Raw genomic sequence first — 23,315 nt, 5'->3', positions numbered from 1 at the left:
GCGTCTCCAATTAGAATTAATAAACTGAAGCGTACAAAGGAAATGAAAAGGAAACACTCTTTGGAATATCTCTGGGATTTTCGTTGTTCATGGTGCTGGGTCCAACATGGGCGGCAGAATGGTTAGCACTGCTGCCTCACAGCGCCGGGGACCCGGGTTCGATTCCCAGCTTGGGTCATTGTCTGTGTGAAGTTTGCACGTTCTCCCCGTGTCTGTATGGATTTCCTCCAGTTGCTCCAGTTTCTTCCCACAGACATGCTGGTTAGGTACATTGGCCATGCTAAATTCTCCCTCAGTGTACCCGAACAGGTGCCGGAGTGTGGCAACTAGGGGATTTTCACAGTAGCTTCATTGCAGTGTTAATGTAAGCCTACTTGTCACACTAATAAATAAACATCATCCAGGCGATGTATCTTCAATTTCTGGAGACTCCAGGGCAATCCTGAAGAGTTGGCAACAGTGGTCTCCGAGTGATGGATGATTCTGTTTTCTGATGGCCAGCCAGCTGTAGGTGAAATTGGTTCTATTTTGTTTTCTTGTCCGTTTCGTCACGAAAACTGCCAACAGTTTACTGCTATCATCATAGAAGCTACCAATGGACTGTTGTCTGTCTGACAGATTCATAGCTTATGCCCTGGACTATGCCCCAGTGTGTGAGCAATGTGTTCAGAGATCATCACTCTGCTCGGTAAAAGCTGCTTGGTATAAGATAAACACAATATGCCTCATCAGTTTGCAATGTCATTGACTGCCGCTGCCACACAGACACTGATAACACCATCCCTTTAGTGAACCCTGGTGTAATCCACTCCGATCGTGGGTGTGTGCTTGAACATGGAGCTTTGAGCATGAATAGACTGTTTCTATGCAAATGAAGGAAGTCAGTGTCTACTCTTTTGCATCTGGATTTAGTGTTCCCACGTATGTGTTTATTTATTAGTGTCACATGTAGGGGAGAGCGTGCAAACTCCACACAGACCCAAGCCGGGAATCGAACCCAGGTCCCTGGCGCTGTGAGGGAGCAGTGCTAACCACTGGACCACCGTGCTATGTGAGGAGTCCACGTAGATCTGCCATCTGGGTCTACGTATCTGTCTGGTGCTTGGTGTCTGGTGTCTGGATCCATATGTATTTCTGGTATCTGGGGCTATCCGTCTGGGCCCATGTGTATGGCCGTGGTTTCTGGGGCTATCAGTCTGGGCCCATGTGTATGGCTGTGGTTTCTGGGGCTATCAGTCTGGGCCCATGTGTATGGCCGTGGTTTCTGGGGCTATCAGTCTGGGCCCATGTGTATGGCTGTGGTTTCTGGGGCTATCTGTCTGGGCCCATGTGTATGGCTGTGGTTTCTGGGGCTATCTGTAGATCTGGTATTTGTGTGGGGATTTCTGGCTCCCTTTTATTTTTGGTTTGTTATTTGACTTGTGGAAGCAGAAAACTGGGATGGGATTTTCCGGCCACACTCACCCCAAGACCGGGAAACCCCACCCGAGGTCAACGGACCTTTGCAAGGTCTTGTCCCGCGATTCCTTAGCGGGCGGGATGGGGAACCTGTCACCGGCAGTAAAACATGGCCCGCTTTATGACAACTCTGAACTGGATCAGTAATAATGATCCTACCTCCTCCATGAAGTCCTGTCCTTCCAGAACTCGTACACTATGAAGCAGGTCTCATTTCCCAGCTTCTGAACCGAGATGCTAGATGGGAAAGAACAGATCAAATATCAAACTAACTCAAGATATAAACTTACTCTTCATAAAATCCACCCAGAGCTTCCCCCAACATGCCCGTAACTACAGATCTCTTCAGTTGGAATCCAACTATTACAGTTGTTGAGCTGGGTTTGTGGGTAGAGAACGTGCAGCTCCGAAAGAGGCCACTCAGCCCAAAGAGTTTGTGTTGTTTTCTACATGAGCTTCTTCCCACACCTGCTTCCTCTGGGGGCGGCACGGTGGCACAGTGGTTAGCACTGCTGCCTCACAGCGCCAGGGACCCGGGTTCGATTCCCGGTTTGGGTCACTGTCTGTGCAGAGTTTGCACGTTCTCCCCGTGTCTGCGTGGGTTTCCTCCGGGTGCTCCGGTTTCCTCCCACAGTCCAAAGATGTGCGGGTTTGGATTATTGGCCATGCTAAATTGCCCCTTAGTGTCAGGGGGACTAGCAGGGTAAATATGTGGGGTTGTGGGGATGGGGCCTGGGTGGGATTGTTGTCGGTGTAGACTCGATGGGCTGAATGGCCTCCTTCTGCACTGTAAGGGTGTTCTATGACTCTATGAATTCTGCACTGACCACAACCCACCCAGGCCCTATCCCCGTAACCCCATACATTTACCCTAGCTGGTCCCCCTGACATTAAGGGGCAATTTAGCATGGCCAATCCACCTAACCCGCACATCTTTGGACTGTGGGAGGACACCGGAGCACCCGGTGGAAACCCACGCAGACATGGGGAGAGCGTGCAAACTCAGCACAGACAGTGACCCAAGCTGGGAATCGAACCCAGGCCCCTGGCACTGTGAGGCAGCAGTGCCGCCCTATCTAACCCTATCAGCGTGACATTTGATTCCTTTCACCTTGTTAACTAGCATCCCCTTAAATAAAGGGGGGTTTTGTGGTGCAGTGCATAGCGTCTCTGTCCCTGAGCTCGAAGCTCTGGATAGTCACATGAGCAGTCTGGGAATGGAGGGATACAAACGAATGGTCTAGTTGGATCAAGGAGCAGCACAGGCTTGGAGGGCCAAAGGGCCTGTTTCCTGTGCTGTACTGTTCTTTGTTCTGTGTTCTTTGTTCTTTGTTTGAGTCACACCCTGGACCTCATGGCCAAGGAAGGTACGTTCACATCGCGTACGCAGCGACATGGAGGGGAGTGGAGGATTGTGATTAATCCAGGTTCACACTGGCCACCTGAGGGCAATCTCAGGGGCAACCAGCATCTATTGGACTGCACCCCTGTGACTGGAGACAAAAAGATTACACAAATAAAGAGCCACACAAACAAAATGGATGCACTGCAGTGACATTGTGAATGGGTGACATTTTTCCAGAGCATCCAATCTAGCTCTCTCTAATCTTGGGCAGTTTTATTTTTATCTATAATAGTGAGATTGTGCATTGTGCAACACTGTCTCTGGATGACTGGCATTCGGAGCAAGATAGGCCTCCCACTTACTGCAGACTGCCACACTGACTGGCTGCCGACTCCACGTATTGTTTCAGAGCTTGACGGAATTCCTCCACTTCCTCCTCCAGCACCGACATCTGCCGCTGCACCACCAAGATGTGCTGTGTAGGGGAAAGGAAAGGGAAGCGTTGCATCATTTACTTGTCCCAGAAATGACACCAGTTTCTCAGTGTGCAGTAGGTTTATTTATAAGAGTTTTCAAATATCTCTGCAAGCCCAAAATATCTGCACCATGCTTACCCCAACTCCATCTTGAGTCATTTCTATGGTGCTTGTTTACTTTGTTCTGAGTCCATGCCCAGACTTAACCAATCAAGTACAGCAAGCATAGATCAGTTACCAGACTCACATAATTTTTTTAATTCATTCGTGGAACACAGGCATCGCTGGCTGGCAAGCATTTATTGTAAGAGCTTTAACAACACCAGGTTAAAGTCCAACAGGTTTATTTGGTAGCAAATGCCATTAGCTTTCGGAGCGCTCCGAAAGCTAATGGCATTTGCTACCAAATAAACCTGTTGGACTTTAACCTGGTGTTGTTAAAGCTCTTACTGTGTTTACCCCAGTCCAATGCCGGCATCTCCACAAGCATTTATTGCCCATCCCTAGTTGCCCTTGAACTGAGAAGTTTGCTCGGCCATTTCAGAGTGCAGTTGAGACTTGCTGTGTCTCTGCAGTCACATGTAGACCAGACCAGGTAAGGATGGCAGATTTCCTTCCCTAAAAAGGACATCAGTGAACCACATGGGTTTTTCCGACAATCAACAATGGTTCCATGGTCATCAGTAGATTCGTAATTCCAGATATTTTTTATTGAATTCAAATTGCATCATCTGCTGTGGGATTCGAACCCGGGTCCCCGGGACAAAGAGAACAAGGAACAAAGAAAAGTACAGCACAGGCCCTTCCCACGAAAGCCTGCACCGACCATGATGCCCTAACTAAAACTTTAAACAAACCTTCTGCCCTTACTCGGTCCGTATCCCTCTATCCCCTCCCTATTCATATATCCATGCCATGTGCTAAGTTTCTGGATTAATAGTCCAGCGATAATACCATGAGGCCATCGCCTCCCACAAGCAACTGAACACTGTAGGAAGGTCTTTAACTCCCCAGTGTAAAGTTATGATGCCATTAAAGCTACTGTATAGGAAACAGCTTGATTAAACTCTTCCAGTGGGGTGAGAGGCTGGGGGTTGTTGGACCAATGTATGAGACCTGTGTGAGTGTATTTTTCATGTTCCTTGCTACGGGATTGCTTGGGCGCTGTGAAAAAAGGGGAATCAGGTGAGCAATTTTCATTCCCCCATCGTGGTCTGAAAGCTTTATTTCCCTCAACTCTTTTCCTTTTGGAATGTTTGATCATCGCCGCTTCCTCTTTAGGCGATGGGTCCCAGGCCATTAGCACTCGCTGTGTGAGAGGTCCTATTCATGCTTAGCCCTGTTTGCTTCAGTCTCTGCAAAGGCTCCATTTCATGATACTTCTACCTATGCAATTACCTTAAATGCTCTACTGTAGGGGGTAACTAACACTGCTGACTTTGACTACATTTTAAAATTCAAAAGGCATGCTGAGTTAGCTAGAAATTGGCTGCATTCCTAAAGGGTACACAATGCAGGCAAAACAAGGTTTTGATAATAGCAGCTGCAAGAACCGTTTTTTGCAAGCAGAGACAGCATGAGAAAAACATTTCCGATAACGAGATAAGGATTGAAATATTTTTTCGTTTCAGTACATGTTTAGTTCAGTTCAGTTCCCAGACTTCGCTCATTTCCGTACATGTTTGTGCCCAGGGCCTGGCTGTGAAGCAAGTCTCCAAGTCCGCTCTCTTCTCACTTCTGTCGTGTTAATTATTTTAAAAAAGTTTTGTTCAGTAAAAGGAAACTATTTTAAAACTTACCAAATGCTGTCCCCTCGTCTATTCGAATGAATAAATGGACCCTACACTGTGTAAAAAGGTTCTTCCTCACATCCCCCTGTATCTCTTACCCAAACCTTAATTATAGGACCCCTGGACTTCATACCATCAACTCATGGGAACAGATTTTCCTCATCTTCCTTATTTAAGCCTGCCACAATCTTGCCTGTATTCCTTGGAGTTTAGAATGTTAGAATGTAGCCAGTGACAACTTTGTATTGGATGTAATGTGAATAATGGAAACAAGATGTAATGTGACCCAGTAAACCATGGAATCAATTACAGAGTGATGTAATAGTCAGCTGACCAGCTGATTCACTATAAATAAGGAACTATGTAGAATTGTGGGGAGCTTGGAGTGGCCCCAGGGCGAGGCCCCAAGTTTGGAGTAATGATGTCTCTTTATTAAACCCTTTCTTGGATTTATAAGTTGGAGTCAGTTTTGTTGTATTTTCATTAGATGCATTTTGAAGAGTTCCTTCTAAGGAAACATAGAAGAGTGAGGGGGGTGACCTTATTCAAACATATCAGATCCTGAGGGGGCTTGCCAGGGTAAATGGTGAGATGTTTTCACTAGTGGGAGAGTCTTGAACAAAAGGACATTGCTACTAGATAAAGGGTCGGTCATTTAAAACAGAGCTGCGTAGACATTTCTTCTCGCAGAGGGTGGTGAACCTCTGGAATTCTCTGCCCCAAAGGGTGCTGGAGGCTGGGTCAATTGAAGTATTCAAAGTGGAGATGGAGAAATATTTGATAGATCGAGGAATAGAGGGTTAAGTGGAAATGGCACAGAGAAGGAGCTGAGGCTGGCATCGATCAGCCATGATTCTATTCAGTGGCACAGTGGTTAGCACTGCTGCCTCACAGCGCCAGGGACCCAGGTTCGATTCCCGGTCACTGCCTGTGTGGAGTTTGTACCTTCTCCCCGTGTCAGTGTGGGTTTCCTCCGGGTGCTCCGGTTTCCTCCCACAGTATGAAAGACGTGCTGGTTAGGGTGCATTGACCCGAACAGGTGCCGGAGTGTGGCGACTAGGGGATTTTCACAGTAACCTCATTGCGGTGTTAATGTAAGCCTTACTTGTGACTAGTAAATAAACTTTAACTTTGAATGGCGGGACAGGCTTGAAGGGTCTGGTGATCTATTCCCACTTCTATTTCTTGTGTTCTTGTGTTCGCCTCTTTCATAAACTGACCCCCCCGTCCTCCTCCGCCCCCGCCGTCATCTCCTGTACTCCAAAACTCGAAACCATTCCCGGGTGGCACCTTGGTCAATGTTTGGCAAGCAATTGGGAAAGGGATATCAGTTTGAGAGTAACGTTAAGTGAACTGAGTAGTGCCAAGAAGGGGCCCTGTATGGGGTGCCTGTTGTTGGTAGAACTGGAGACTTCAATCTTCATCTCATGTGTCCTACGTTGTGTTTTAATGCTCAGCTACTTCTAGTGCCTTTCTGTAACTCCAAACATAGCCCCCACCTTGTGTACTCTGCGGGTCTGGTTCAGTTTAGATACAGGTTGGCCCTGCCCCTATGTGTTGATCTATTACCACAACACGTAGCCAGACAGGGCCAGTGGGGTTTGTGAAACAATCTGCCAGGAGTCAGGCTTCACTCAAACTTACAGATTTAGTCGCTTCTTCAATGATTTCTTCCTTTAGGGGCTCCAGTCTTGGGGTCTACAAAATAACAAAAAGGTTAGTTGGTTAGTTAGTTGGATGTGACGCGCTGTGAAATTTTATATTCAACGTGACGAGAAGGTGGAATATTTTCCACTTCTAGCGAGCAGCCTCAAACCAACCATTACAACATTTAAAAGACATTTGGACAGGTACACGGATGGGAAAGGACCTGTTTCCAGTGCTGTATATCTCTATGGCCCTATGATTCTGTCAAACAACAACTGTCTACCCCAACGTATCAATGCGTTTGTCTTGTCTGTTTAACAGCCTACTTGTGTCACCACCCTTCTCAGTCCTCCGCCCCCGCCTTCAGATGAATGGAAAATCCATAAAATCTGTGACAGTGGGCGGAATCTTACCGGCACGTCCGCCTGAGGTTCGCACAATCCCACCCGAGGCCAACGGAGAATGCCGTTCTCCGAGACTTGCCCGCCCCCGGGAATCGGGGCAGGCGTGCTGGTAAAATTCTGGCCAAAGGATCAGAGGTTGAGTGTTCAGTCCCGCGAGCCTGTTTCAACATTTCATTATATCATGGGCCACTCTTTCGCTCAGCCCCATGTCTTGTACTCCTTACCCAGAAAAAGTATATATCGATTTTGGACTCGGAAGATCCAAGTGACTCAGCAACCATGAGGGAGTGAAGTATTTCCATTCCCCTGTGTGTGAAAAATTGCTTCCTGTTTTGACTGTGAAATTCAGCCTAGCCCTAAGATTATGGCCTCTTGTTCTCGATTCCCCCCACCCCCACAAAAGGAAATAAATTCTCTATCTTATCATTTAACCACCTCAATTAGATCACCCTTCTGGCACGCCTCAGACCTCTTTGGAAAAAAGCATTAGTGTACAATGCAAGTCATCGTCATGATGAATCAGATGAATTTTTTCTTACACTTATATAATCAAACAAAAAACATGGAATAAATGCACATTGTCCTTGGATATAAAGATCTGAAAAGTGGCCTTTAGCCAACCGACTCTTTCCTCACACGGTGTTTTCCCTGGGTGCCTATAAATATCCTTCTTTCTCCCCACTCTCTTAAACTCACAGAACAACATCATAGTGTGGTAGAGCACAGTATCAAACCATTCAGTCCATCTGCTCTGTAATGTCTCTTCCGAAGGGCAATCTGGTGGATTCCCAGTCCCCCGCTCTTTCCCCCTATTCAACTGCAACCATTTCTCCCTCATTAACGTGCCTTTTTCTTAAAAACAACACATGTAATTTGGCGAACTGTTTCATCTGTGGAAAAAAAACAGGTGACTCTTTGCAAATAAAACTGAGCCACAGAGGCAACTATGGCCGCCCCTTGTGTTGGCACTGCTGCCTCACAGCGCCAGGGACCCAGGTTCAATTCCGGCCTCGGGTTACTGTCTGTGCAGAGTTTGCACGTTCTCCCCGTGTCTGCATGGGTTTCTTCCGGGTGCTCCGGTTTCCTCCCACAGTCCAAAGGTGTGCGGGTTAGGCGGATTGGCCATGCTAAATTGGCCCTTTGTGTCAGAGGGACTAGCTAAAGTAAATGCATGGATTTATGGGGATGGGGCCTGGGTGGGATTGTTGTCGGTGCAGGCTGATGGGCCGAATGGTCTCCTTCTGCACTGTAGGGATTCTATGAGCTCAGATGTCCCCAAAGTCAGTGTGGTACTGATTGAAATGTTGTCGTAAACATTGTATGCACAGCAGGATCCCAAAGGCAGCTCTGTGATAATCTAGTTGCATTCCCTATTGTAGCTGGTCGATACTTTCAAAACCATTTTTTTGAAATCACAGGACAACCACACAAGCTGGGCCTCGCGGCTGTCCACCCCTCAGAGGACTATGCACGGGTGGCAAGGTGGCACACTGGTTAGCACTGCTGCCTCACAGCGCCAGAGACCCGGGTTCGATTCCCAGCTTGGGTGACTGTGTGGAATTTGCACGTTCTCCCCGTGTCTGCGTGGGTTTCCTCCGGGTGCTCCGGTTTCCTCTCACAGTCCAAAGATGTGCGGGTTAGGTTGATTGGCCATGCTAAATCGACCCTAGTTTCAGGGTTGTTTGCAGGGTAAGTATGTGGGGTTACCAGGATAGGGTGGGATTGTTGTTGGTGCAGGCTCGATGGGCCAAATGGCCTCCTTCTATACTGTAGGGATTCTATGATTCTATGATTCTATGAACGTTGCCTGGTATGGAGGCTATTATCTAAGAGGAGAGATTGAATAAACTGGGATTGTTCTCCCTGGAAAGATGGAGGCTGAGGGGCTGACAGAAGTTTATAAATTTATGAGAGGTATAGAAAGGGTGAACACGTCAGTTGTCAGTTGCGGGGTGACACCAGGCTGACAGGTACCAGCTCCTGCGGTGCGGTTACCAAGTGGCTTCCTTCCGGGGGACAGGTCACATAAAGAGAAGACCACCTCATTCCCATGATCCTTTAGTGCCACAAGGAGCGGCCATAGTTGCCTCTGTGGCTCAGTTTTATTTGCAAAGAGTCACCTGTGTTTTTCCACAGATGAAACAAATATGAATGAAATAAATGGTCAGATTGACTTATTTTTAAAGTTATGTCGTTTGAGTGTAGAATATTAACCAGGGCGAACTCCCTTCCTCTTTACACTGAGAGATATTTTAGGTCCACACAAGAAGGCAGATGAGGCCTTTGGTTGAACAAAGGGTTGGTAACCAGTGGCATGGGTGCCAAAGGAGGTACGCGAGACGATTCTGAGCGGTACTCACACTGCTACTTCCGTTCACAGCAAGAAAACTTTAAAATCTAACATTTCGTCATTTATTTCTCTGGAGAAGGTGCGTGACATTAATAAAAGGTGTGTGGAATATAAATAGTATACGTTTGTGTTTTATTCATTACTAGGAAGAACTAGGGTGGCACGGTGACACAGTGGTTAGCACTGCTGCCTCACAGCACCAGGAACCCGGGTTCGATTCCCGGCTCAGGTCACTGTCTGTGTAGAGTCTGCACGATCTCCCCGTGTCTGCGTGGGTTTCCTCCGGGTGCTCCGGTCTCCTCCCACAGTCCAAAGATGTGCTGGTTAGGTTGATTGGCCGTGCTAAATTGACCCCAGTGTCAGGAGGACTAACTAGGGTAAATGCATAGGGTTATGGGGATAGGGCCTGGGTGGGATTGTGGTCGGTGCAGACTCGATGGGCCGAATGGCCTCCTTCTGCACTGTAGGATTCTATGATCCTATGAGGATATGTTCCCGATTTGCTGCTTACGTCAGCAGTTACCGCGGCTAATCCACCTAACCTACACATCCTGGGATGCTCAGGGGTAATTTAGCATGGCCGATCCCCCTTACCCACACATCTTTGGACTGTGGGAGGAAACCGGAGCACCCGGGGGAAACCCAGGCAGACACGGGGAAGAATGTGCAAACTCCGTACAGACAGTGACCCAAGGCTGGAATTGAACCCGGGACCCTGGCGCTGTGAGGCAGCAAGAACAGAGATTTGGCGCTCAGCCAAATCCCCATTCATAGCAGCGGGACTGGATAATTCCAGCTGTGGGCAAGGTCGCTGGACAGCCCAGTGCCTTGGATGTCGTGGGTGCTGCCTGTCGTGATTTTCTTTTTCCACTGTGAATTGTGGGGAATGTTCGACAACAAATCAGCTCCGAAGAAAGTAAAGTCCGTTCATTTCAGCCTTCTCGGACAGGCCGATTTGGGATATATTCAAAGGGAGCGCTGTGCTGACTGTGCCTTCTGCTGTGAAAGTGCTGTTTATCACACATCAACGACAGTTTCAAATGGGGGCGGCACGGTGGCACAGTGGTTAGCGCTGCTGTCTCACAGCGCCAGGGACCTGGGTTCGATTCCAGCCACGGGTGACTGTCTGTGCAGAGTTTGCACATTCTCCCCGTGTCTTCGTGGGTTTACTCCGGGTGCTCCAGTTTCCTCCCACAGTCCAAAGACGTGCTGGTTAGGGTGCATTGACCCGAACAGGTGCCAGAGTGTGGCGACTAGGGAAATTTCACAGTAACTTCAGTGCAATGTTAATGTAAGCCGACTTGTGACTAATAAATAAACTTTACTTTACTTTTGAAATGAAGCATGGGAAAAACTTTCTTGACCAAGCGGGATTGTGGACATCAAAGTTCCCAGGACTGCACAGTGCACTTGAAGCTACCAGGAAAGACCATGGGGCCTCGGAACGCCCCTGAAAGTGAATGTTAACTGCTTGAAGAACATTGCGTTTGCAATGCATTTGGCATTTGGATCCACATACTGGTGTGAACAGGTACTTTCAGACATGTAGTCTGTTCTCTGCGCCTCTCGGAGTCGGTTAGCAAATAGTCACGCATAAGCTTGTGTGCAGCTAAAAATATCCAAAGACGTTCCGAACATTGGAAATCTCAGCCTGGAGAAGCGGAGGCCAGGATCACATGGAACTGGTAAGATCTGAATTCTGATTTGATTTATTATTATCACATTAGTACATAGTGAAAAGTATTGTTTCTTGCGCGCTATACAGACAAAGCATACCGTTCATAGAGAAGGAAAGGAGAGAGTGCAGAATGTAGTGTTACAGTCATAGCTAGGGTGTAGAGAAAGATCAACTTAATGCAAGGTAGGTTCATTCAAAAGTCTAATGGCAGCAGGAAAGAAGCTGTTCTTGAGTCGGTTGGTATATGTATTCGGAAGAAGGTGGAAGAGAGAATGTCCGAGGTGTGTGGGGTCCTTAATTATGCTGGCTGCTTTGCCAAGACAGCGGGAAGTGTAGACAGTGTCAATGGGTGGAAGGCTGGTTAGAGAGATGGTCTGGGCTTCGTTCATGATCCTTTATAGTCTTTTGCGGTCTTGGGCAGAGCAGGAACCATACCAAGCTGTGATACAACCAGAAAGAATGCTTTCTGGGTGCATCTGTAAAAGTTGGTGAGAATCGGAGCGGACACACCAAATTTCTTTAGTCTTCTGAGAAAGTAGAGGCTTTGGTGGGCTTTCTTAACTATAGTGTCAGCATGGGGGGACCAGGACAGGTTGTTGGTGATCTGGACATCTAAAAGCTTGAAGTTCTCGACCATTTCTACTTTGTCCTCGTTGATGTAGACAGGGGCATGTTCTCCACAATGCTACATGAATTTTAATTTATTTTTAAATGGAACTTTTAGAAATCTTATTAATTTACATACAATATCTTTTCTATTAATTCATGGGATGTGGGTGTCGCTGGCAAGGCCAGCAATTATTGCCCATCCCTAATTGCCCTTGAGCTGAGTTGCTTGCCTCACCATTTCAGAGGGCAGTTTACAATGAATCACATTGCTGTGGCTCTGGAGTCATGTGTAGGCCAGACTGGGTGAGGATGGTAGGTTTCCTTCCCTAAAGGACATCAGTGAACAGATGGGCTTCTAACGATAATCAGCAATGACTTCTAATTTCTAGTTTTATTTTTATTGGAATTCAAATTTCAACATCTGCTAGGATGGGATTTGAACCCAGGTCCGGTTTCCTTCCACAGTCCAAAGATGTGCGGGTTAGGTTAATTGGCCATGGTAAATTGACCCTAGTGTCAGGGGGATTAGCAGGGTAAATGTGTGGGATGTGGTCGGTACAGACTCAATGGGCCGAATGGCTTCCTTCTGTAGGGATTCTATGATTCTATGATCATTGCACCCGGAGAAGACCCACGCAGACACGGGGAGAATGTGTAGACTCCACACAGACAGTAACCCAAGCCGGGAATCGAACCCGGGTTCCTGGTATGGAGGCTATTAGCTACGAGGAGAGATTGAATAAACTGGGATTGTTCTCCCTGGAAAGATGGAGGCTGAGGGGCTGATAGAAGTTTATAAAATTTTGAGGGGTATGGATAGGGTGAACAGTTGGAAGCTTTTTCCCAAGGCAGAAATGATAATTACAAGGGGGCACAAGTTCAAGGTAAGGGGGGGAGAGGTTCAGTGGAGATGTGCAGGGGAAGTTTTTTACACAGAGGGTGGTGGGGCCTGGAAGGCACTGTCAAGTGAGGTGGTCGAGGCAGGTATGTTAGCCAAATTTAAGACTTATCTGGATAGACACATGAACAGGTGGGGTATAGAGGGATACAAGCGGTTGGTCCAGATAGGACAACGTGATCAGCGCAGGCTGGGAGGGCCGAAGGGCCTGTTTCTGTGCTGTACTGTGCTTTGCATTACCCTGGATTATTAGTCTAGTGACAATACCACTGGCTCCCCAGAGACATTAAAGTTTATTTATTAGTGTCTCAAGCAGGCTTACATTAACATTGCAATGAAGTTGCTGTGACAATCCCTTAGTCACCACACTCCGGCGCCTGTTCGGGTACACTGAGGGAGAATTTAGCATGGCCAATGCACCCTAACCTGCACGTCTTTCGGACTGTGGGAGGAAACCGGAGCACCCGAACGAAACCCATGCAGACACGGGGAGAATGTGCAGACTCCGCACAGACAGTGACCCAAGCCGGGAATCGAACCCGGGTCCCTAGAGTTGTGAGGCAGCAGTGCTAACCACTGTGCCAGCGTGCCGCCCTTTAAACATTAAAATGTATTACTGGCATGCAATACCTTAAATGAGAGTGAATAAATGAAGATTTAGCCGTTTCTGAAAGGTTGCCAATCCCTGGTTTAACATCTCATTCGAAAGCTGGCCCCTCTGAATGTGTGGCACTCCCTCGGCACTGCACTGGGAGTGCCAGCCTGGAGGTTAAGCCACTATAAATAACAGCTTCATACCTTACACTCCAACCTGTCAATCAGCTGTTGCAGTCGGTTCACTTGAGTCACCCACTGACCCTCCGGTTCAACGCAGACACCTAGGATGAGGAAAACAATCATTCAGAAGGTGGTTCCAATTACTAAGACATCATAAAAACTGCTATGTATCGGTCCCATCTGAGTAAAGTCCACGTAAAATGATAATGCTGTTTTTCCACTCAAAACAGCCAGCTACAACCGTCACATTATCTCCTCCTTCCAGAGAGAAAACTTTGATTTATTATTGTCACATGTATTAGTATACAGTGAAAAGTATTGTTTCCTGCGCGCTATACAGACAAAGCATACTGTACATAGAGAAGGAAACGAGACAGTGCAGAATGTAGTGTTACAGTCATAGCTAAGGTTGAGAGAAAGATCAACTTAATGCAAGGTAAGTCCATTCAAAAGTCTGACAGAAGCAGGGAAGAAGCTGTTCTTGAGTCGGTTGGTATGTGACCTCAGACTTTGTATCTTTTTCCCGACGGAAGAAGGTGGGAGAATGTCCGGGGTGCGGGGGGTCCTTAATTATGCTGGCTGCTTTTCCGAGGCAGCAGGAAGTGTAGACAGAGTCAATGGATGGGAGGTTGGTTTGTGTCATGGATTGGGCTACATTCACGACCTTTTGTAGTTCCTTGCAGTCTTGGGCAGAGCAGGAGCCCATACCAAGCTGTGATACAACCAGAAAGAATGCTTTCTATGGTGCATCTGTAAAAGTTGGTGAGAGTCGCAGCTGACTCGCCAAATTTCCTTCGTCTTCTGAGAAAGTAGAGGCATTGGTGGACTTTCTTAACTATAGTGTCGGCATGGAGGGACCAGGATAGGTGATCTGGGCACCTAAAATCTTGAAGCTCGAACCTTGTGGAATTTTCTAAACATTTACAGTTTTTACTTTGTATTCACATTGAATCATTCTCTCATGTTCAGTGGGGATGGTAATGAGGCGGAGTGGAGTGTGGTCAGTACACAGGAGGAACCCCATATGTTTTCACATGCTGACGTGGAGGGGCTGATTGTAAATTAGAGATAGGGATGGACCCAAAATAGATCCCTGATCGACCCCAGAGGCCATTCTGCAGGTGAATAGCTCTGACTGGATAGAGATTTGAATAAAACCAAAAGAAAGCAGTACACTGCTGGAGTATCATCAGCTGACGCTGGTGTCAAAGGTTAATTTGCTTTTATCTTGTCAAAGTTTCCCTCTCTTGACTCATTCAATAGAACCATAGAATCCCACAGTGCAGAAGGAGGCCATTCGGCCCATCGAGTCTGCACCGACCACAATCCCACCCAGGCTCTATCCCCATAACCCCATGCATTTACCCTAGCTAGTCCCCCTGACACTAAGGGGCAATTTAGCATGGCCAATCCACCTAACATCTTTGGACTGTGGGATAAGTGTGTTTAAAATTTAAGAGTTAAACAGAACAATGAAACCCCACAAATATTTAGCACAAAGATTTACAAGTTTAAACCGCTTTAGGGGGAGCATAGAATGATTTAAAAAAATACAAAGCAGCAGTAATTGTAGCAACAATAATAGCAGCAACATGCATTTGATATATTATCCATATTTTTCCAATGAATTTAACAGAGTAGAGGTCATCGGACAGTTATCAGCCCAAACAGTGCATCATCTTCTGTTTATATGACTCAATATAACCTTCCTTACAACCAAACTCTTTGACTAACATTTGGTCATTTGTCCCATTCTCTCCCATTGACCCAGTGTCAGATTTTGGTTTTATTCATTTACAGGATGTGGGTCATAGAGTCATCGAATCCCTCCACTGCAGAGGAGGCCATTCAGCCCATCGAGTCTGCACCGACCACAATCCCGCCCAGGCCCTATTCCCATAACCCCACATATTTACCCTGCGAGTCCCCCTGACACTAGGGTCAATTTGGCACGGGCAATCCACCTAATCCGCACATCTTTTGGACTGTGGGAGGAAACCGGAGCACCCGGAGGAAAGCCAAGCAGACACGGGGAGAACGTGCAAACTCCGCACAGACAGTGACCCAAGGGTGGAATTGAACCCAGGTCCCTGGCGCTGTGAGGCAGATGTGCTAACCACTGTGCCACCATGCCACACCATAGCTAAGCCAGCATTTATTGCCCATCCCTAATTGCCCTTGAGAAGGTGGCGATGAGCTGAGTTTTTGAACTGCTGCAGTCAAAGTGGTGTAGGTACACCCACAGTGCTGTTAGGGACAGGAGTTCCAGGATTTGGTCCCAACGACTCCATCAGCCTCCTTAAACATTCACTCCCTCTGCCATCATGCCAACCATGTGTACCATCTACAAGATGCACTGCAGCAACTCACCAAGGCTCCTTTGGCAGCACCTTCCAAACCCAGGAAGGAATATTTCCAAATCAGGGTGGTGAGTGATTTGGAGAGAAACCTCCAGGTGGTGCTGATTCTACCTATCTGCTGCCTTTGTCCACGGTGGCACGGTGGTTAGCACTGCTGCCTCACAGCGCCAGGGACCCGGGTTCGATTCCGGCCTCGGGTCACTGTCTGTGTGGAGTTCTCCCCGTGTCTGCATGGGTTTCCTCCGGGTGCTCCGGTTTCCTCCCACACTCCAAAGATGTGCAGGTTGGGCTGATTGGCCACGCTAAATTACCCCTTAGAGTCAGGGGGACTAGCGGGGTAAGGTTTATGGGGATAGGGATTGTGTCATTGCAGGCTCGATGGGTCAAATGGCCTCTTTCTGCACTATGGGGGTTGTATGATACAATGAATCGAGATGGAAGTGGTCGTGGGTTTGGAAGGTGCTGCATAAGGAGCCTTGGTGAATTCCCACAGTGCAGCTTGTAGATGGTACACACTGTTATGATGGAGCTGTAGTCATCCACACCACTTGTGGAGAGGATTTCCAAGAAGATCGCGGTCATCTACACAAGCAGGGAGTATTTTTATTTGGTTAGTGCACCTATGAATAACCTTGGGACATTTAAGTATGTTAACAGCACCAGATCAATACAATTTATTGTTGGTGATAACATTTTCCCACCTCACTGCTTCCTCAACATTCATGGCCTTACTTTCCTTATTCAAAGGGGCAAGAGGTCACCAGTTCCTTAATCAGCACCCAGACTCACCAAGGAACCGTACCAGAGTCTGAGACAAAAAAAAACCTAAATCCTCTCTCCCTCCTCCCTCTCCACCCGGGCACGCACGCACAGATTTCTTCCCCCCTCTGATAACAACTTGCATTGATATAGCGCCAGTAACAGTACAAAAGATCCATGCTGCATCACAGGAGCAGCATCCGACAACAGTGTTACACAAGGAGGTGTCAGGGCAGGCGACCAAAGCTGTTCCAAGCAACGCACGCCTTAAAGGAGTAGAGAGAGAGAGGTGCAGAGGCTGAGGGAGAGAATTTCAGAGAGCCAGGGGTCAAGGAACGACCAACTCGTCAAGTCTTCTTCAACAGCATCTTCCAAACCTGCCAGCTCTGCCAACTGTCCAGGGCAACACACACACACACACGGGAACAACACCCTCTTCAAGTTCCCCTCCAAGCCAGTCACCATCCTGGAAATATATCAGCCGTCGCTGGGTCCAGCTCCCTCCTTAACAACGCTGTGGGTGTACCTACACCACATGGATCGCAGTCATTCATTTCCTGTCCTAACATACGGGCGGCACGGTCGGCACAGTGGGTCAGCACTGCTGCCTCACAGTGCCAGGGACCAGGGTTTGATTCCCGGCTTGGGTCACTGTCTGTGCGGAGTCTGCACGTTCTCCCCGTGTCTGCGTGGGTTTCCTCCGGGTGCTCCGGTTCCCTCCCACAGTCTGGAAGACGTGCTGGTTAGGGTGCATTGGCCGTGCTAAATTCTCCCTCAGTGTACCCGAACAGGCGCCGGAGTGTGGCGACTAGGGGATTTTCACAGTAACTTCATTGCAGTGTTAATGTAAGCCTTACTTGTGACTAATAAATAAACTTTAATTCAATTCCAGAACCAGAATTAGATAATGTTTCCAGCCGTTTACAATGCCACACAATAATTCCCGCTGAGTTCCTTTAACCATGCCTTCCATTCACCCAGCTGTATTTACTTTATGTCTACAGTTTCCTTGTTCAGTTGGAAGGGAGCTGCTGGATAAAGACTATTCGACCTGTAATTCAACGCTGGATTTTTTTGCCTTAGTGTAATGAGTTCTTATATCCACTGGGTGGCAGTGGAATGCACAGTAAGAAGTCTCACAACACCAGGTTAAAGTCCAACAGGTTTATTTGGCAGCACTAGCTTTCGGAGCCCCTGAAGAAGGGGCTTAGAAACATAGAAACATAGAAAAACTACAGCACAAAACAGGCCCTTCGGCCCCACAAGTTGTGCCAAACATATCCCTGCCTTTTAGGCCTACCTATAACCCTCCATCCGATTAAGTCCCATGTACTCATCCAGGAGTCTCTTAAAAGACCCTATTGAGTTTGCCTCCACCTCCACCACCACTGACGGAGCTTGGGGCTCCGAAAGCTAGTGCTGCCAAATAAACCTGTTGGACTTTAACCTGGTGTTGTGAGACTTCTTACTGTGCTTACCCCAGTCCAACGCTGGCATCTCCACATCATGGCAGTGGACTCACAGAGTGGCTGCTGAGTTCAACACTCCATTGTTCAGAGAATCCCAACAGTGCCGGGGGAGACCATTTGGTCCATCAAGTCTGCACCGACCACAGTCCCACCCAGGCCCTATCCCCGTAACCCTCGTATTTACCCCAGCTAGTCCCACTGACACTAAGGGGCAATTTAGCATGGCCAATCCACCTTTGGGCTGTTCTGGTCTAACTGGACCTGAGTGTCATCCCCTTCACGATGACACAGGAGCAACACCAGCCCAAGCAGCCAGAGTCAATTCCACTTCTTGTTGCTCATTCATTGACTCTGTCTACACTTCCCGCTGCCTCGGCAAAGCAGCCAGCATAATCAAGGACCCCAGGCACCCCGGACATTCTCTCTTCCACCTTCTTCCATTGGGAAAAAGATACAAAAGTCTGAGGTCACGTACCAACCGACTCAAGAACAGTTTCTTCCCTGCTGCTGTCAGACTTTTGAATGGACCTACCTCGCATTAAGTTGATCTTTCTCTACACCCTAGCTATGACTGTAACACTACATTCTGCACTCTTTCCTTTCCTTCTCTATGAATGGTATGCTTTGACTGTATAGCGTGCAAGAAACAATACTTCTCAGCCGAGGGGAATAAGGTCTTACAATCCCCTCATAACTTTATACACTCAATCAAGTCTCTCATTAGTTTGCTGGGCTCCAAAGGAAACCTAGCCCATCCAATCCCGGCAGCAGAGTGGCACAGTAGTTAGCACTGCTGCCTCACAGCGCCAGGGACCTGGGTTCAATTCCCGACTTGGGTCACTGTCTGTGTCGAGTCTGCACGTTCTCCCCGTGTCCGCGTGGGTTTCCTCCGGATGCTCCAGTTTCCTCCCACAAGAAAGAAGTGCTAGTTAAGTGCATTGGCCCGAACAGGCGCCGGAGTGTGGCAATTAGGGGATTTTCACAGTAACTTCATTGCAGTGTTAATGTAAGCCTCATTTGTGACTAATAAATAAATAAACTTTTAAAAAACTTTAAATAAACTAATTCGGCAGTCCAGGCAACCCCCTCCCTGGGACAATCACATCTTTCCTATCGTGCGATGACCAGAACTGAACGCAGTACTCCAGTTGTGGCCTAATTAGTGTTTTATACAGTTCTCGCATAACCTCCCAGCTCTCATGTTCTCTACTCATTTGGTTTCCCATAAGGCTTGCTGTCCACCCTATCTACCAGTCCAACCACCTTCAAGGACATTTGGTGATAACCCCCGTGATTCGCATGGGGAATCACTGATTGACCTCCCTGTAGAATACGAGCTCCCTGGGGATTGGTAATTAAATAACCAGGTGGAGCTCGTATACCGAGCCCTGTATAAAGCAGGCCCCTGAGTGGGTCCATTATTCCACTGTCCCGGTTGGGACCTGTTTGTGTTCACCAGTGGCTTGTGGTTTTTGCTTTCCTTTATTTTGTGAATAAAGCACTTGTTCCTTTACAGCCGACTCCTGGAGTTATTATACATTCCGAGGTCCCTGTGTTTCTCTGCACCTCTCAGTGTCCTACCATTTCTTGTACATTCCCTTGCCTTTTTAGCCTTTCCCAAATGCATTAACTCACATTTCTCTATCAAAAATCAGAAAATGCTGGAAAATCTCAGCAGGTCTGACAGCAGCTGTAGGGGAGGGAATAGAACCAACGTTTCAAGTCTGGATGACCCTTGGTCAGAGCTGAGAGCAAAGAGAATCAGCGGAGAGTTATACTGTGAAGATGGGGGGGACGGGGGGGGGGGGGGGGGGGGGGGGAACGGGGGGGAGGGTGGAAGGGGAAACAGAAATAAATAAAAGAAATGGAAATGGGGTGAAGGGGAGAGTTCATGCTCTGAAGTTGTTGAACTCAATGTTCAGTCTGGAAGGCTGTGAAGCACCCAATCAGAAGGTGAGGAGATGATGGGCGGCGCGGTGGCACAGTGGTTAGCGCTGCTGCCTCACGGCGCCAGGGACCCGGGTTCGATTCCCAGCTTGGGTCGCTGTCTGTGTGCAGTTTGCACGTTCTCCCTGTGTCTGCATGGGTTTCCTCCGGGTGCTCCGGTTTCCTCCCACAGTCCAAAGATGTGTGGGTTTGGTGAATTGGCCAGGCTAAAATTGACCCTTATTGTCAGGGAGGTTAGCAGGGTAAATGCATGGGCTTAGGGGGATAGGGCCTGGGTGGGATTGTGATCAGTGCAGAATCGATGGGCCGAATGGCCTCCTTCTGCGCTGTAGAATTCTATGATTCTATGAGGTGCTGTTCCTCCAGTTTGCGTTGGGGTTCACTGGAACATTGCAAAAGGCCGAGGGCGGACATGTGGAAGGGTTAAAGGCCAAGACCTTTGCTGAGTACAGCGCGTTCAGCCTCAGAGAGGGGAAGGTCAGAGGATATGGTGAATAAAAATCTGTTGGAGGGACAGAATTTGTGTTACTGGAACTTCTGTGAATCAATTCAAATATATATATATATATGGGTGAACCCTGAAGGTGATGGTGAAGTTAATTGTACTAGTTTCACTGCTAGAGTTTTATTCACTGTTTTAATCTACAAACATCCACTCCCTTCACCACCGATGCTCAGTAGCAGCAGTGTGTACTATCTACAAGATGCACTGCAGCAATTCACCAAAGATCCTTAGACAGCACCTTCCAAACCCACGACCACTTCCATCTAGAAGGACAAGGGCAGCAGATACATGGGAACACCACCAGCTGCAAATTCCCCTCCAAGCCACTCACCATCCTGACTTGGAAATATATCGCCGTTCCTTCACAGTCGCTGGGTCAAAATCCTGGAATTCCCTCCCTAATGGCATTGTGGGTCAACCCACAGCACATGGACTGCATTGATTCAAGAAGGCAGCTCACCACCACCTTCTCAAGGGGCAACTAGGGATGGGCAATAAATGCTGGCCAGCCAGCGATGCCCATGTCTCACGAATGAATAAAAACAAAATCCCGGAGAATCTGGATGATTTGTCATGTACCTGAGTGAAGGATCCCCGAGTACGGATCACTGGGAGACAGGCAGATGTTCTTCTGAGCCCTACGGCCGCACCGTCTGCCTGGCCGGTGGACGGACGGGATCTCCGGCGCTTCCTGCTGCTGTCTGTGGAAGTGAGCACAATATGGAGTCAGACAGCACAGGGGGAGTCCAGAACCAGGGGTCACAGTCTGAGGATTCAGGGTAGACCATTTAGGACGGAGGTGAGGAGACATTTCTTCACCCCAAAGAATGGTGAGCCTGTGGAATTCATTACCACAGGAAGTAGTTGATGCCAAAACATTGGATGTATTCAAGAGGCGGCTGGATGTAGCAGTTGGGGTGAATGGGATCAAAGGTTATGGGGAGAAAGCAGGATAAGGCAATTAGCCATGATTGTGATGAATGGTGGAGCAGGCTCGAAGGGCCAAATGGCCTCCTCCTGCTCCTATCTTCAGTCCAAAGATGTGCGGGTTAGGTCGATTGGCGATGCCAAAATTGCCCCTTAGTGTCCTGGGATGCGTAGATTAGAGGGATTAGCGGGTAAAATATGTAGGGATATGGGGGTAGGGCCTGGGTGGGATTGTGGTCGGTGCAGACTCGATGGACTCTTTCTGTACTGTAGGGTTTCTATGTTTCTATGTTTCTATCTTCTATGTTTCTAGAAGGGAGGCCATTCGACCCATCTTGCCTATGCTTCCTCTCTGAACGAGCTATCCGATTGGTCTCATTCCCCTCCACTCACCCCCAATTCCCCTGCAACTTGTTCTTTTTTTAAAAAAAACTATTTGTCCAATTAACTTTGGGAATTACAGTTGAATCTGCTTCAGCGCATTTCAGATCAGAATGATTTGCTGCATTAATAAAAAAAACTCTCTCCTTTGGATCACTATCAGCAGATTCTTCACACTTTGAGATCAAAAACAGAACAGACTTCCAGAGGCAAAAACCTTACAATAATTTCAGGAATATTTTGATGCAGCGATTGGGGAGTGTTTTTGATTTGATTTGATTTATTATTGTCACGTGTATCAGTATTCAGTGAAAAGTATTGTTTCTTGCGCGCTATACAGACAAAGCATACCATTCATAGAGAAGGAAATGAGAGAGTGCAGAATGTAGTGCAACAGTCATAGCTAGGGTGTGGAGCAAGATCAACTTAATATAAAATAGGTCCATTCAAAGATCTGACAGCAGCAGGGAAGAAGCTGTTCTTGAGTCGGTTGCTACATGCCCTCAGACTTTTGTATCTTTTTCCCAATGGAAGAAGGTGGAAGAGAGAATGTCCGGGTTGTGTGGGGGCCATGATTATACTGGTTGCTTTTCAGAGGCAGTTAGTGTCTGAACTACAATGGACGAATATCTCGTCATATATAACAGAACTAACTGTCCCAGTACTTGTTATATAAACTGAGCTTAAAAAGGGAAATTGTTTATGCTGTTAAATTTGCCTTTTAAATTAGATGTTGCTAAAGAGAGGTCTTTGAGCTGTTTTAACTCCTGTCTGCTGTCATTCTAGTGCTGACAACCAGATACTGAAGGCGAGTTTGATAAGACAACATAGAACAGAAAAAGAACATTTCCAATAGCTGCTCAGCAACACAGAACTTGAGTATTACTGAAAAAGAGACATGCTGTCAAAGCTTTTCATCTTGCACTCATCAGGACAAATGCAGGAATGCCAAATTTCAAAGGGAGCAACAACTTATACTGCATGAGAATAGGGTGCTGATTGGTTGGCAAGTGAATCCTGGTTGAGCCGTTGCCTTGGAGAATGAGGAACATGTCCGGGCATTGCACCTTTTTTGAATTAAACAAAATTTTAGGGGACAATATTCCCTTGGGGCATTGAATAATGATGATATTCTGATTTGACTGTATGAATTTTCCCCTGTGATTTAATCTTTTCTTTGATGTATTGCTCAGACATCTGTTCCCTTATTTTGAAGTTTAAACAGATGGCTGAGGTGTTTAGAGTGCTACTCAGACATCTATTCCTGGCTTTCAGCTGAAGCAGATGGTTGAGTTCCTTCAAAGGCATCAAAGTTTCAAAGGTTTGACTGTATTCAGCACTGGAAGCTTTGTTTATCAAGCTGTACAGTGGAATCCCATTATCATAGAATCATAGAATCACACAGTGCAGAAGAGGCCCTTCAGCCCATTGAGTCCACACTGACACATTAGAAACACCTGAGCTCCCACCTAATCCCATTCACCAGCACTTGGCCCATAGCCCTGAATGTTAGGATGTGCCAAGTGCTCATCCAG

The 23,315-nt window shown here is 47.4% G+C and overlaps 1 protein-coding gene across 1 annotated transcript in view; it reads right to left on the bottom strand.

Moving 5' to 3' along the window:
* LOC144508633 (N-terminal EF-hand calcium-binding protein 1-like) overlaps window positions 1–23,315 on the bottom strand; it is a 144,003-nt gene that overhangs the window by 6,195 nt on the left and 114,493 nt on the right. The window contains exons 7-11 of the mRNA XM_078236848.1: window positions 21,052–21,173; window positions 13,454–13,533; window positions 6,714–6,767; window positions 3,166–3,278; window positions 1,618–1,695 (exon numbers count right to left, since the gene is read on the bottom strand). Of these exons, the coding sequence (XP_078092974.1) occupies window positions 1,618–1,695; window positions 3,166–3,278; window positions 6,714–6,767; window positions 13,454–13,533; window positions 21,052–21,173 (447 nt within the window). The remainder of the gene's footprint in view (window positions 1–1,617; window positions 1,696–3,165; window positions 3,279–6,713; window positions 6,768–13,453; window positions 13,534–21,051; window positions 21,174–23,315) is intronic.

Source organism: Mustelus asterias, chromosome 20 (assembly GCF_964213995.1).
Source record: "Mustelus asterias chromosome 20, sMusAst1.hap1.1, whole genome shotgun sequence".
Taxonomy (NCBI): Eukaryota; Metazoa; Chordata; class Chondrichthyes; order Carcharhiniformes; family Triakidae; genus Mustelus; species Mustelus asterias.
Note: the sequence above shows the minus strand (reverse complement) of the source record. Positions and strands in the feature narration are given on the sequence as shown.